Here is a 13,335-nt window from a genome sequence, read left to right as displayed (position 1 = left end):
GAATTGTCAAGATAATGATTCTACACTAGCCCCAAAGAAGTTAATACGGACTTCTTACAAGGGCACATGTCAAGCTGTCCATCCAACTTCCTCACTTATCTGAATGCAGGAATGCTGAGTATTGCTTGTTATCTTAGAGATTAATAAAGCGGTTTCACAGCAAGCCTCACTAGCCTATCATCCCCCCACCCAGCTCCAAGGAAGCTGCTTTGGCTAGTTGCAGTATAACCAACACAATCTTCCCCTCTCAAAGTAAAGAGAAATGGCTTATTTTATGTAACAGATAAATACCACCTGAATCAGAGGTCCTAGAACCAGAGACCAGTTAAAATTGATGGTGTATCCCCAGCCCCTACAATAGTATCCAGTACACAAGTATCAAATGATTTTTAAAATATTCTAAACTCTGATTCTGCCTCAGCTATTCTTGGCCTCTTTCCTGGGTACGTCTACAATAACATCTGAGGACTAAATCCACTAGCTTTCCTCTTAAGAAAGCCTCCCATGATTATTAGAGTCAGTGCAACATTAGCCTGTTAAGTCTCTCCTTTTCCAACAGAGGGGACGTCCATGACATAATCTGCCCTCAGCCAACTCCACACTGCCTAAAGCTCCGACAGGCAGTGAACTTCCCTCCTACCCATCAGATGACTCAATTTGTCCAGCCGTATTAGAATGAGAGGTAACAATCCCTGGAGGAGGTTCCCATAATAATGAGCAGCAGAGTTCATGTTAAATACCCTTGGGCTGCTTCACAAGCAAAGGATTTACCTGGGCAAAGGAAGGGAAGGGAGAGTCTTCTTCCAGACTCCCAACGCAGAATGAGGGACTGCCCTGACTGGCAGTGGGTGACAGAGGGGTCAGCAGAAAGTCTGAAAGGGAACCAGAGACCTGATTATATTCGTCACGTTCCAAGGAGTGTCCTTAACAAGAGAGATGAGTGAGCCCTGAGTCAGGTCTGGAAAATTACAAATCATCCCCTCAAAAAAAAAAAAAAAGCAAACATTGATCCAACTTTCAACTCTCCCATGTTCTTAAAAAGCCAACAATATCACCTGTGAAATCAGTGACCATAGGAAGAGGGAAAAGCTTCATGGTTACAGTAACACTAGGAGTCATGGTAGAATCTACTCCTACCATAAGAAAAAGTCTCTGCTTTTGAAATGTGACACTTTTCACAAAGGCTGGCTCTCAAGGCTAGGTACTGTCAGGGACTGATTTTACATGTATGAAACACCTCCAAGAAAAAGATAAAATTTTAATCAGCTCAGCCTTTACATTCCCGATAGTAGACACTATGACCTGGGAATATTCAATCAGAATCCAAGACACATCAACAAGATCCAGCATGAGGGTGCAAACTTTCCCCCGATACTCCCGAGGTAATACACTTCTCTATCCTTTCTGACTACAGCTGAACACTTCCCACAGATGAGTCTATCCACTACCCTGAACAGTGTTGGACAAGAAGGGCCCTGTTCTCTCCCCAGCAGCAGGCCCTCCCATGGTCAGTACTCTTATTACTAGGACCAGCCAATTGCTCTTGCTTAAATACATTCAGAGCTTAAACTTTCAGAAAAGCCGGGTGCAGTGGCTCACGCCTGTAATGCCAGCACTTGGGAGGATGAAGCGGGCAGATCACCTGAGGTCAGGAGTTCAAGACAAGCCTGGCCAAGGTGGTGAAACCCCATCCCTACTAAAAATACAAAATTAGTTGGGCATGGTGGTGGACACCTGTAATCCCAGCTACTTGAGTACTTGAGAGGCTGAGACAGGAGAATCACCTGAACCTGGGAAGTGGAGGTTGCAGTGAACCAAGATCATGCCATTGTGCTCCAGCCTGAGTGACAGAGCAAAACTCCATCATAAACAAACAAACAAAAAAAACCCAAAAAAACACACAGCTGGGTGTGGTGGCTCATGCCTGTAATCCCAGCACTTTGGGAGGTTGAGGCAGGAGGATCACAAGGTCAGGAGATCGAGACTATCCTGGCTAACACGGTGAAACCCCATCTCTACTAAAAATACAAAAAATTAGCCAGGCATGGTGGCACACGCCTGTAGTCCCAGCTACTCGGGTGGCTGGGGCAGGACAATTGCTTGAACCCACGATGGGGAGGTTGCAGTGAGCCAAAATCGCACCACTGCACTCTTGCCTGGGCGACAGAGTGAGACTCCGTCAAAAACAAAACAAAACAAAACAAAAAACAGCTTTCAGGAAGGATAGTATGTGAAAACACAATCTTGGTATCACAGATATGCTGGGCACAGTGGCTCAAGCCTGTAATCCCAGCATATTGGGAGGCTGAGGCAGGCAGATCACTTGAGGCCATGAGTTTGACACCAGCCTGGCCAACATGGCGAAACCCCATCTCTACTAAAAATACAAAAATTAGCAGGGTATGGTGGTGCATGCCTGTAATCCAGCTACTAGGGAGGCTGAGGCACGAGAATTGCTTCAACCTGGGACGCAGAGATTGCAGTGAGCCGAGATTGTACCACTGTACTCCAGCTTGGGCGACAGAGCAAGACCCTATCTCAAAAAAAAGAAAAAAAAAATGCATATCACAAATAATGTATTTAATGATCTGCCACAGTCCTTCATATGCTCCTTTCTCAGTTAAGCAGAAGAGCGTCACAGTAGTGCAGTCCTCAAGAACCAGGTTCTAATCCCAGTTCTTGCCACTAAGTACCTGCCTCAGCCACAGGTTCCTAATCTGCAAAATGATATGCATATGAATACAATGATCACCAAAAGTTTTAAATATTCCAATGATGGACACTTTGTTAAGAATGCCCGGCCGGGCACGGTGGCTCAAGCCTGTAATCCCAGTACTTTGGGAGGCCGAGGCGGGTGGATCATGAAGTCAGGAGATCGAGGCCATCCTGGCTAACATGGTGAAACCCCGTCTCTACTAAAAATACAAAAAACTAGCCGGGCGTGGTGGCGGGCGCCTGTAGTCCCAGCTACTCGGAGGCTGAGGCAGGAGAATGGCGTAAACCCGGGAGGCGGAGCTTGCAGTGAGCCGAGATCGGGCCACTGCACTCCAGCCTGGGTGACACAGCAAGACTCCGTCTCAAAAAAAAAAGAATGCCCTACAGAGGCCAGGCGCGGTGGCTCACGCCTGTAATTCCAATAGTTTGGGAGGCCAAGGCAAGTGGATTACCTGAGGTCGGCTGGCGGATCCCCTGAGGTCGGGAGTTCGAGACTAGCCTGACCAACATGGAGAAACCCTGTCTCTACTAAAAATACAAAATTAGCCAGGTGTGATGACGCGTGCCTATAATCCCAGCTACTGGGAGGCCGAGGCAGGAGAATCGCTTGAACCCAGGAGGCGGAGGTTGCAGTAAGCCGAGATTGCACCATTGCACTCCAGCCTGGGCAACAAAAGTGAAACTCCATCTAAAACAAAACAAAACAAAAAACAAGAATGCCTGAGAAATCAGTCATAAGCATCAAAAAGTATCTCTCTTGGCGAGGTGCAGTGGCTCACACCGGTAATCCCAGCACTCTGGGAAGCTCAGGCAGGATCACTTGAGCCCAGGAGTTCAAGATTGCAGTGAGCTATGATTGCACCACAGCACTGAGCAAGACGCTATCTCTTAAAAGCAAACAGGCTGGGCGCAGCAGCTCCCACCTGCAATCCCAGCACTTTGGGAGGTTGAGGCAGGCAGATCACTTGAGGCCAGGAGTTCGAGACCAGCCTGGCCAACATGGAGAGACTCTGTCTCTACTAAAAATACAAAAATTAGCCAGGCTTGGTGACGCACACCTGTAATCCCAGCTACTCAGGAGGCTGAGGCCGGAGAATTGCTTGAACCCAGGAGGCAGAGGTTGCAGTTAGCTGAGACTGCACCAGTGCACTCCAGCCTGGGTGACAAAGCTAGACTCTATCTCAAAAAAAAAAAAAAAAAAAAAAAAAAAAAAGCCATCTGCCAGGCTTATCAGACGAAGATCACAAAAGAGAATTCTCTGAAATTATAGTAGCTCTTTAAGTGTTTAATTTCATAACACTTTAAACATTCTTTATATATAAGACAAACTTTTTTAAGACTAAAGGCCCATTTGAACATTTCAATCCAATCTCATTCCTTAGAATGGAACACTACCACCAATTTGGAACACATCTGTCTCAGTATTTTTTTTTTTCCCACAGGGTCTGGCCATGTTGCCCAGGCTGGAGTGCAGTGGCCCAATCTGGGCTCACTGCAACCTTTGCCTCCTAGGCTCACTCAAGCCACACCCCCACCTCAGCCTCCCGAGTAGCTGGGACTACAGGTGCACACTACCACACCCGGCTAAATTTTGTGTTTTTTTTTTTTTTTTTTTTTTTTTTTTTTTTTTTTTTTGAGACGGAGTCTCACGCTGTTGCCCAGGCTGGAGTGCAGTGGCGCGATCTCGGCTCACTGCAAGCTCCGCCTCCCGGGTTCCCGCCATTCTCCTGCCTCAGCCTCCTGAGTAGCTGGGACTACAGGCGCCCGCCACCGCGCCCGGCTAATTTTTTGTATTTTTAGTAGAGACGGGGTTTTTTGTGGTCTCGATCTCCTGACCTTGTGATCCGCCCGCCTCAGCCTCCCAAAGTGCTGGGATTTTTGAGCCACCGCGCCCCAAATTTTGTGTTTTTTTTGTTTTTTTTGTTTTTTTTTAAATTTTGTATTTTTTGTAGAGACAAAATTTTGTTGGTCTTGAACGCCTGAGCTCAAGGGGATCTGCCCACCTCGGCCTCCCAAACTGCTGAGATTACAGGTGTGAGCCACCGTGCCTGGCCTTCAATTCTCCTCTATACATTTCATATTTTTTTATTTCCTCCCCTGCCTTCTAGCAGAAGTTTTTCTATGCATTTACATATATATATAAATATAAACCCATAATGAAATGCTTTAGTTTTGTGGTGGTGGTGTTTTTTTTAAAAACCTACAAATATTTATTCTTGTTCTACAAATTACCTTCCCATTAGTACATGAATAGAACTATTCCCTTCTTCGACAGGTGTGAATGTTTTTTTTGTTTGAGACAAAGTCTCTCTGTTGCCCAGGCTGGAGTGCAGTGGTATAACCTTGTCTACTGTGACCTCTGCCTCCCAGGTTCAAGCAATTCTGTTGCCTCAGCCTCCTGAATAGCTGGGACTACAGGCACCTGCCACCATGCCCAGCTAAGTTTTGTATTTTCAGTAGAGACAGGGTTTCACGGTGTTGGTCAGGCTGGTCTTGAACTCCTGACCTCATGATCCACCCACCTCGGCCTCCCAAAGTGCTCAGGATTACAGGCATGAGTCACCACGTCCGGCCTTTTGGTGTGGAATATTTTATAATATAAATACTATAATTTAGTCATTTTCTTATTGGTAGGCTTTCCAACCTTTTTCTTTTTTTGGAGCTATTATAAACAATGCTTCAATAAAAAGACATGTACAAAGAGGTTTAGGCATACAGGGGAGTATCTCAAACATAAAAACTAGAAACAAAAACAGCTGGGTCAAAGGGAAGAATCCAGGTTCAACTATCCTGCCTAAAGAGCTCCTTGAGGTGCTTAGAAGCGGGCAGGGTAAAGCAGTCAGCATAGCAAGTGGGAAGGATGAATAAACATTAAGAATTTGATGTACCTCAGGACTACCAAAGTAAGGTTATGCTCCTGAAGTCCACACCATGCTGGGTGGGCCGGGATTGTAAATTCAGACACCAAAGCTTTGCATAAGGTCTACTGGATGGGTGAATTTATTAAATTTCACCTGTTTACCTGCATGGGAACCTGGACTTCTGCTGAGAGGAGAAAGGGAGAGGGCCCCGTGGCCCTCGGTGCTGGTGGGACCCAAAGCAGAATCGGAGGAGCAGGTATAGGAATTGAAGGCAGGAAACTGCTGTAGATTCTCGAGGGGAATGTGGACTTCTGGGTCTGCAAAAGAAAGATAACCCTTGTAAACCCATTCATAGAATTCTTCAATTTTTTTTTTTTTTTTTTTTTTTTTGAGACAGGGTCTCACTCTGTCACCCAAGCTGGAGTGTAGTGCTACGATCTCTGCTCACTGCGTCCTCTGCCTCCCAGGCTCAAGCGATCCTCCTACCTCAGCCTCCTGAGTAGCTGGGACCACAGGCACGTGCCACCATGCCCAGCTAATTTTTTGAATTTTTAAAGAGACGAGGTTTCACCATGTTGCCCAGCCTGGTCTTGAACTCCTGAGCTCAAATGATCTGCCCATCCTGGCCTCCCAAAGTGTTGGGATTACAGATGTGAACCACCACGCCTGGCCTAAATTTTTCAAATAGTTTCCAACAGTTGAAGACACCATACATGCATATCCCCAAAAGATCTAGAGGATGCAGACAAGCTAAAACCCAAATTTACAATACTGTCCTTCTATAATGTCTTTAATATAGTTAACTTTGTTCTAACGATTAGTAATTGAGGCTGGGTGACAAATATGGGGGTTAATTACACTGTTCTACTTGTCTTGATATTTCCATAATAAAAAGGTTAAAACAAAAAATCCTATTCCTGAAATATCAGTTTTCTCAAAGTTCAGGACATGTGCCAAACACCTACACAGTGTTGGGACCCCAAGTACACACTTACCCCACTTGAGATATAGAATGTATGTTTCCATGCCATATGGAGTCAAAATACCACAGTGCTTTTCTTGGCCAAGGACTCAATTCCTTGTTTTCTGGTGGATAACGGGACCTCATATCACACTAATCTCCTGGATTCAATAAAGCTTATTTTGAAGAACCAGATCAAAAGGCTGTGCTTACTGCTATGAAAGATCTCTTAAATCCAACTTCCTGCACTTCCTAGTCTATCAAAGTTTCCATCTTATCAGACCCTCCTGGCAGACCTGCTGTGTACAGCTATCACCTTTAATACAGAGTCAGTGATCCGGAAAGCATGGGGAACAATGGCCCCCAGCATTCTTAGCAAAGCCCCAATTCCCATCTCTTGAACAGGTGTATATCGCCCACTATTACCAACGCTGAATTTCATCTTCATCTTTACTATGTGCTAGGCCCTTTGACCCATATTAACTCATTACATTTGCAAGCAAGACTATTAAGGAGGTGCTCTCATGATTCACATTTAAAAGCTGAAGAAAACAAGTCGCTAAGGTCTGGCTCCCAGGTCTCAGACAGAGTTCCAGACAATGATGTACAGCAGTACTAGTCAAAGATGAGAGTTCCTGAACTTACACTTGCCCTGTTTCTTGTTCTCCTCTATTTCAATCCTGCGCTCTCGGCGGCGTTCCTCCCGAGCCTTCTTTTGGCGCTGACGTTTCCTCTTCTCAATGTCATCTGCGGATTGGTCAGGTTGTAAAGAGGTAGACCCAGGACAACCTACCCATCACCTCCTCCCAGTATTAGCAGCTAAGCCCACACCAGTAGGCCCAGCTGGACTAGATGAACAGATGAAGTGTTTAGGAGGCACTAGGATTCATGATACAGTTCCGTAAGTTTCCTCCCACACTGGATTTCTAGCCACAAGCATCCCTGAATCCTACTATAAAGAGAAGCAGAGCAGGGGCATTCTCACCTGAGAACATCTCTAGGGTTTCCTTAGAGACCACAGGAGGTTGCAAAGCCAGTTCACAGATGCTGAACTCACAGGTGAGTGGCAAGTGAGAGAGGTATCTATGACGCTGTCGAACATCCTACATTGGAAAAAGGACCAATACTCAACTAAAGCAAACCTAACTCTGAAAGCAGGGGGTCCTAACCCAGATATCCAACAATATATACATAACACAGCCAGCACTGGGGCTGAAAACAGTAGTGCTCAATTATCCTCATTTTGAAAAGTCAAAGAGAAACTGTCAACCTACAGCAAGGTGGAATAAGCAACCAAATCCCGTTATTTTTGGTTTGTGCTGCAAAGGAGTGAATTGAGTCCGGCAGCAAATAATCTAAAACCAATCAGCTGTTTCTGATTTTTAAGGGCCCACAGCTGAGGGGGATGAACAGCAAAGATAAAAAGTTATTTGTTGGCGGAAAAACAGAACAAAAAAAAAGTGGGGGCTGGGCGCGGTGGCTCAAGCCTGTAATCCCAGCACTTTGGGAGGCCGAGATGGGCGGATCACTAGGTCAGGAGATCGAGACCATCGTGGCTAACACGGTGAAACCCCGTCTCTACTAAAAAATACAAAAAACTAGCCGGGCAAGGTGGCGGGCGCCTTAGTCCCAGCTACTCAGGAGGCTGAGACAGGACAATGGCCTGAACCCGGGAGGCGGAGCTTGCAGTGAGCTGAGATCCGGCCACTGCATTCCAGCCTGGGTGACAGAGCGAGACTCCGTCTCAAAAAAAAAAAAAAAAAAAAAAAAGTGGGAACCACTGACAGAATAACTGGGAAGGAAGATAAAGCAGATCTCCCTACTAAAAGACACTTGGCCTGAAATAGTAGAAATGAAGCCCAATATTTTCTTTTTTTCTTTTTTTTTCTGAGACATGGTCTTGCTCTGTCACCCAGGCCAGCTCACTGCAGACTTGATCTCCCGGGCTAAGGTCATCCTTCTGCCTCAGCCTCCTGAGTAGCTGGCACTACAGGTGCACATCATCACACCCAGATAATTTTTTTTGTATCTTTTGTAGAAATGCCCTGGCTGGTCTGAAACTCCTAGCCTCAAGCAATCTGCCTGCCTAAGCCTCCCAAAAGTGCTGGGATTACAGGTGTGAGCTACCACACCCAGCCCATTTATTTTCGTTTCTATTCTTCTCCTGCATGTTTGATGAAAAATTTATAGTACTCAAAGAGTCTAATTTTAAATCTTACAACAAATTTGTGACATTTCTCCCAAGCAATAAGGAGGAAAACAAACAAAAATAAACTCCATCTTGAATAAAAGGAGGAAATATCTACATCTCCAAACTACAATCAATGAAGCAGGGAGCAGCACTCATGCTGAGGGGGCACCTCACTTACAAAGAATTCACAGCACCATCACTGACAGGAAGACTAAAAATACAAAAACTAAAGGCCTTGAAGGTTTGTGAACTTAGGATGGCTAAGCCTACCTCAAAGAGATTAGGTTAATATTGCTGCCTGACCCTCCATTTCTAGAGGAAGGCCTCACCTCAGACATGGAGTAGCCAGCAATCTCCACCACAGTTGCTGAGATCTTCTCGGGGCTCCTCTCCAGGCTGCCGTACTCCCGCACGAGACAGCGCACATTCACGGGGTGCAGGAACATGTGCTGCCCATCTTCCGCTGAGGACAAGAGGCTCTATCACACACCAGTCTCGGCCAGTCCCCAGAAGGCCCCTCACCCCTCCCCGTGCCCAAGGGCTCAAGCCACCCAAGCCCCTGGACCTAGTGGCGCTCCTCTGCTTACAGCGCAGGGTCGCATCTGAAACACCTCTGTGGCAACCCAGCCCTCTCCTCAGGCACCCTCACCTTGGTAAAAGTAGTAACAAGGAGAGCTGCTGAGGTGTGTGAAGCCTGGCTTGGTGATGGGTTCCTGCTGGCTGGACTCAGTGCAAATGGTTCCCTCTTTAAGATTGTCATCTGCTAACTCCAAGTCATCACAGGCCTCTGGCAACCCCTCAGGCTCTGGTTCAGACACTGCTTCCTCCTCCTCTACCAGAGGGAGAGCAAGAGGTCTAGAAGGAGTGTCCAGAGAACAAACTTCCGTGGTTTCTTCATCGAAGGCAGACAGATACTCCAGCACACCCTGTTACAGCAAACTCTAGATCAACAGAAAGTATATCTCCTGCTTTCCGAAAGCAATGTGGCAAATGTAGACCTAAGAACCAAGCTCCCTAGATGTTTATCTTAGCTGTCGTGTTCACTGATTTAACACCCCTGGGGAAAGAACTAGTAACAAGCATACAGAAAATACTCATTGTCCCCTCTTCTCTTGAGAAGGTTTAGATCTCACAGTAATGCCTACCAGCTCAATGACAGTATTTGAGGAATGGCAGCCACTTAGTAACAGGAACACACTAACCTTCCTGGGTTGAAAAACAGACTCCTTCGCCAACGGAGCCATCAGCACCAGTTGTTCCAAAGCAGCCACAACACCAGTGACCTCCCCTTTGCTTCCAGCCAATCCCGACAGAGCCTCTTCCCGAGTCTAGCGTGGCCAGAGAAAACACCAGAGAAGGTTAAGTTTCCAGAAACACACTTAGCTTGAAGGGCAAGGGCTTAGAATGGCCTCTCAACAGGACCAAAAGTTAAAAGGCAATGAGACCCAATGGGAAGGAGGTTAGGTGCTTAAATATCTCAACTTTGAGAGAAACAGGAAGCAAAAAGCATGCAATACCCACTAAGAATTGGAATCTGCTTAGAATCTGACACTGGGGAATGTAAATTAGTTCAGCCAGTGTGGTGATTCCTCAAAGACCTAAAAAGACAGAAACACCATTTCACCCAGCAATCCCATTACTGGGTATATAGCCAAAGGAATATAAATCATTCTACTATGAAGACACATACGGCCAGGTGTGGTAGCTCATGCCTATAATCCCAGCACTTTGGGAGGCTGAGGTGGGCGAATCACCTGAGGTTGGGAGTTCAAGACCACCCTGACCAACATGGCGAAACCCCATCTCTACTAAAAATACAAAATAACCCAGGCATGGTGGGGCATGCCTGTAATTCCTGCTACTCGGGAGGCTGAGGCAGGAGAATCACTTGAACCTGGGAGGCAGAGGTTGTGATGAGCCAAGATCACACCACTGCACTCCAGCCTAGGCAACAAGAGTGAAACTCCGTCCCAAAAAAAAAAAAAAAAAAAAAAAACTAAATATCGCATGCATGTTCTCACTTCCAAGCGGGAGCTAAATGATGAAAAACACGGACACATAGAGGGGAACAAACACTGAGACCTATCAGAGGGTGCAGAGTGGGAGGAGGGAGAGGATCAGGAAAAATAACTAATGGGCACTAAGCTTAATACCTGGGTGAGAATCTGTATAACAAACCCCCATGACATAACCTGCATTTGTACCCCTGAACTTAAAAGTTAAAACAAAACAAACAAAAAAAAGAGAATCTGACACTGACAACACTACAAAAAACTTCCAGAACAGAAATCTAAGAATATGAAACTAACCTAGTTTTTACAAACTATGCTCAGACAGAGGCCCAGAGTAGTAGGCCCACCCACCTCAGCCTGGACAGTTCTAATTCTATGTAGCCTTTCTTATGCCTGTAATGGCATTTGAACAAATATGGCTGCAATGTATTATAGTAAGAAAGCAAAAGTTAAGGCCGGGCGCGGTGGCTCACGCCTGTAATCCCAGCACTTTGGGAGGCCGAGGCAGGCGGATCACAAGGTCAGGAGATCGAGACCACGGTGAAACCCCGTCTCTACTAAAAATACAAAAAATTAGCCGGGCGCGGTTGTGGGCGCCTGTAGTCCCAGCTACTCGGGAGGCTGAGGCAGGAGAATGGCGTGAACCCGGGAGGCGGAGCTTGCAGTGAGCCGAGATCGCGCCACTGCACTCCAGCCTGGGCGACAGAGCCAGACTCCGTCTCAAAAAAAAAAAAAAAAAAAAAAAAAAAAAAAAAAGCAAAAGTTAAATATACAGGACTCTACCCAAGGATCCCTTAGGAGTCAGGGAGAAGGGAATTCAAATACCAGCTGCATCCCTTACTAGCAAATTACCCAACCCATGATTCTGTTTCCTCATCCATGAAAGGGGATAGTGCTATCTACCACACTAGAAGTTTAAGTGAGATAAATGTGCATAGCACCGGTCCTATCAAATGCTAATCACTCAATAAATATGGGCTTCTACTGCTCTAAGCTAGATCAGTGGTTCCAGTAGTGTGGTCTGGGGATGAGCAGCCATCAGAATCACCCTAGAACTTGTTATAATGCAAATTACTGAGCCTACTGAGCTTAACCTATGCAATCAGTATCTCAAGGTGGAGCCTAACAACCAGGGGTTGTGATGCTTCAAAATTTCCTGTTGTGGAAGATCCAAGACCCAAGGAATTCTATCCTTGTGTAATTATTGCCATTTCAGGCACTCCTAAGGCATACTGGGCAGGCCGTAATACTTTCTCCACAATGTCTCTCAAAACACCTCTAGAATAGAACCCTAAGTATTTTCCCAGAAAACAAAAAACTCTTCCTTGCTTTAAGAACATAGCTAATCTAAAAAACTCCACTGTCACAATTAGTTATAAAATCATTTTGACTTGCTCCTTTCAGCTCTAGAAAGAGCTTTAAAAGCCCTAGGTTAAACCTTCTCTGCTGTCATCAAACAAAGCGCAAAACAAATTGGCTTTTTTAGACATTTTCTGCTTATTGTCTTAAATGTGGAATGGAACTAATTTAACCCCAGTGTCCATCAACTCACCCCCAACACAGTGAAAAGGTTTAGCATTTCTGGTTTTCACCAGAGACTGCCGAGAGAGTGAAAAGGTTTTAGCGTCTTCAATGCATCCTCTCACCTTGAGCTCCTGGATAGCTGCCTCAATAAAGCAGGACTCGGGAGTGTGCTTCTCCTCTGCCAGCTGCTGCTCTAGTGCTACTTTCTCCTCCAGAACTACCCGGTGCAGCACCTGCTCCTTAGAGGCCAGCAGCAACTTGGAGTACTGGCTGTGTTGTTCATCTATAAGAAGGCCAGCAAGATCAAAGAAATGCAACACTCAAAGTTCATGACGGTGTAGCTAAATAGGAATTTTCAAATACAGCCTTTTCTTTGGGGTGAAAATGGGATAATTCCCTAAGAAAATAATTTAACAACAGTCTTAAAATAAGGTCTGTAGCTCTGTTCTTGATACAAGAAATATAAGAAACCCAGAGATGCAGTCTAAACTTTAGTCACACAACGTTTATTATTACAGCATTGTATGTAATATCAGAAAAACTCAAACCAGCCAGGCACCGTGGCTCACACCTGTAATCCCAGCACTTTGGGAGGTCGAGGCGGGTGGATCACTTGAGGTCAGGAGTTCGAGACTAGCCTGACCAACATGGTGAAACCCAGTCTCTACTAAAGATACAAAAAATTAGTTGGGCGTGGTGGTGCATGCCTGTAATCCCAGCTACTCGGGAGGATGAGGCAGGAGAACTGCTTGAACCCGAGAGGCAGGGGTTGCAGTGAGCCAAGATCATGCCACTGCACTCCAGCTTGAGCAACAAAAGCAAAACTCTGTCTCAAAAAAAAAAAAAAAAAGAAAAAGAAAAGAAAAGCTCAAACCAACCAGTAAAACCAACAATAAAGAATAAAGAAATGGTGGCCCAGCGCAGTGGCTCACACCTGTAATCCCAGTACTTTGGGAGGCTGAGGCAGGTGGGTTGCCTGAAGCTAGGAGTTCGAGACCAGCCTGGCCAACATGGAGAAACCCCATCTCTACTAAAAATACGAAAAATTAGCTGAGTATGGTGACGGGAGCC

At 45.8% G+C, this 13,335-nt stretch overlaps 5 protein-coding genes across 7 annotated transcripts in view; 3 read left to right on the top strand and 2 right to left on the bottom strand.

The window, feature by feature from the left end:
- Nucleotides 1-13,335, top strand: part of TRIAP1 (TP53 regulated inhibitor of apoptosis 1) — a 252,413-nt gene that overhangs the window by 114,521 nt on the left and 124,557 nt on the right. Inside the window, exon 1 of one of the 2 annotated variants that reach the window (XM_050748218.1) lies at nt 10,566-10,569. The exons of the other annotated variant lie outside the window; for it this stretch is intronic. The gene's annotated coding sequence lies outside the window, so the exon portion shown is untranslated. Of the gene's footprint in view, nt 1-10,565; nt 10,570-13,335 lie in introns of those variants that run through there. 2 annotated transcript variants of the gene reach the window in all.
- The window catches only part of CABP1 (calcium binding protein 1), a 219,151-nt gene that overhangs the window by 95,039 nt on the left and 110,777 nt on the right, over nt 1-13,335 (bottom strand). The window lies entirely within an intron of this gene.
- SRSF9 (serine and arginine rich splicing factor 9) overlaps nt 1-13,335 on the top strand; it is a 298,394-nt gene that overhangs the window by 177,925 nt on the left and 107,134 nt on the right. The gene's annotated exons all lie outside the window — the stretch shown is intronic.
- COQ5 (coenzyme Q5, methyltransferase) overlaps nt 1-13,335 on the top strand; it is a 158,687-nt gene that overhangs the window by 86,376 nt on the left and 58,976 nt on the right. The gene's annotated exons all lie outside the window — the stretch shown is intronic.
- Nucleotides 1-13,335, bottom strand: part of RNF10 (ring finger protein 10) — a 46,835-nt gene that overhangs the window by 4,714 nt on the left and 28,786 nt on the right. Inside the window, exons 7-14 of one of the 2 annotated variants that reach the window (XM_050747909.1) lie at nt 12,387-12,547; nt 9,931-10,056; nt 9,378-9,654; nt 9,058-9,191; nt 7,523-7,640; nt 7,183-7,284; nt 5,738-5,893; nt 772-872 (exon numbers count right to left, since the gene is read on the bottom strand). In XM_050747909.1, the coding sequence (XP_050603866.1) occupies nt 772-872; nt 5,738-5,893; nt 7,183-7,284; nt 7,523-7,640; nt 9,058-9,191; nt 9,378-9,654; nt 9,931-10,056; nt 12,387-12,547 (1,175 nt within the window). The remainder of the gene's footprint in view (nt 1-771; nt 873-5,737; nt 5,894-7,182; nt 7,285-7,522; nt 7,641-9,057; nt 9,192-9,377; nt 9,655-9,930; nt 10,057-12,386; nt 12,548-13,335) is intronic. The other variant, XM_050747910.1, reaches the window with a different exon arrangement.

The sequence above is a fragment of the Macaca thibetana genome, chromosome 11 (assembly GCF_024542745.1).
Source record: "Macaca thibetana thibetana isolate TM-01 chromosome 11, ASM2454274v1, whole genome shotgun sequence".
NCBI lineage: Eukaryota > Metazoa > Chordata > Mammalia > Primates > Cercopithecidae > Macaca > Macaca thibetana.
The sequence above is the reverse complement of the archived record's forward strand: the minus strand, read 5'-3'. Positions and strand labels throughout refer to the sequence as shown.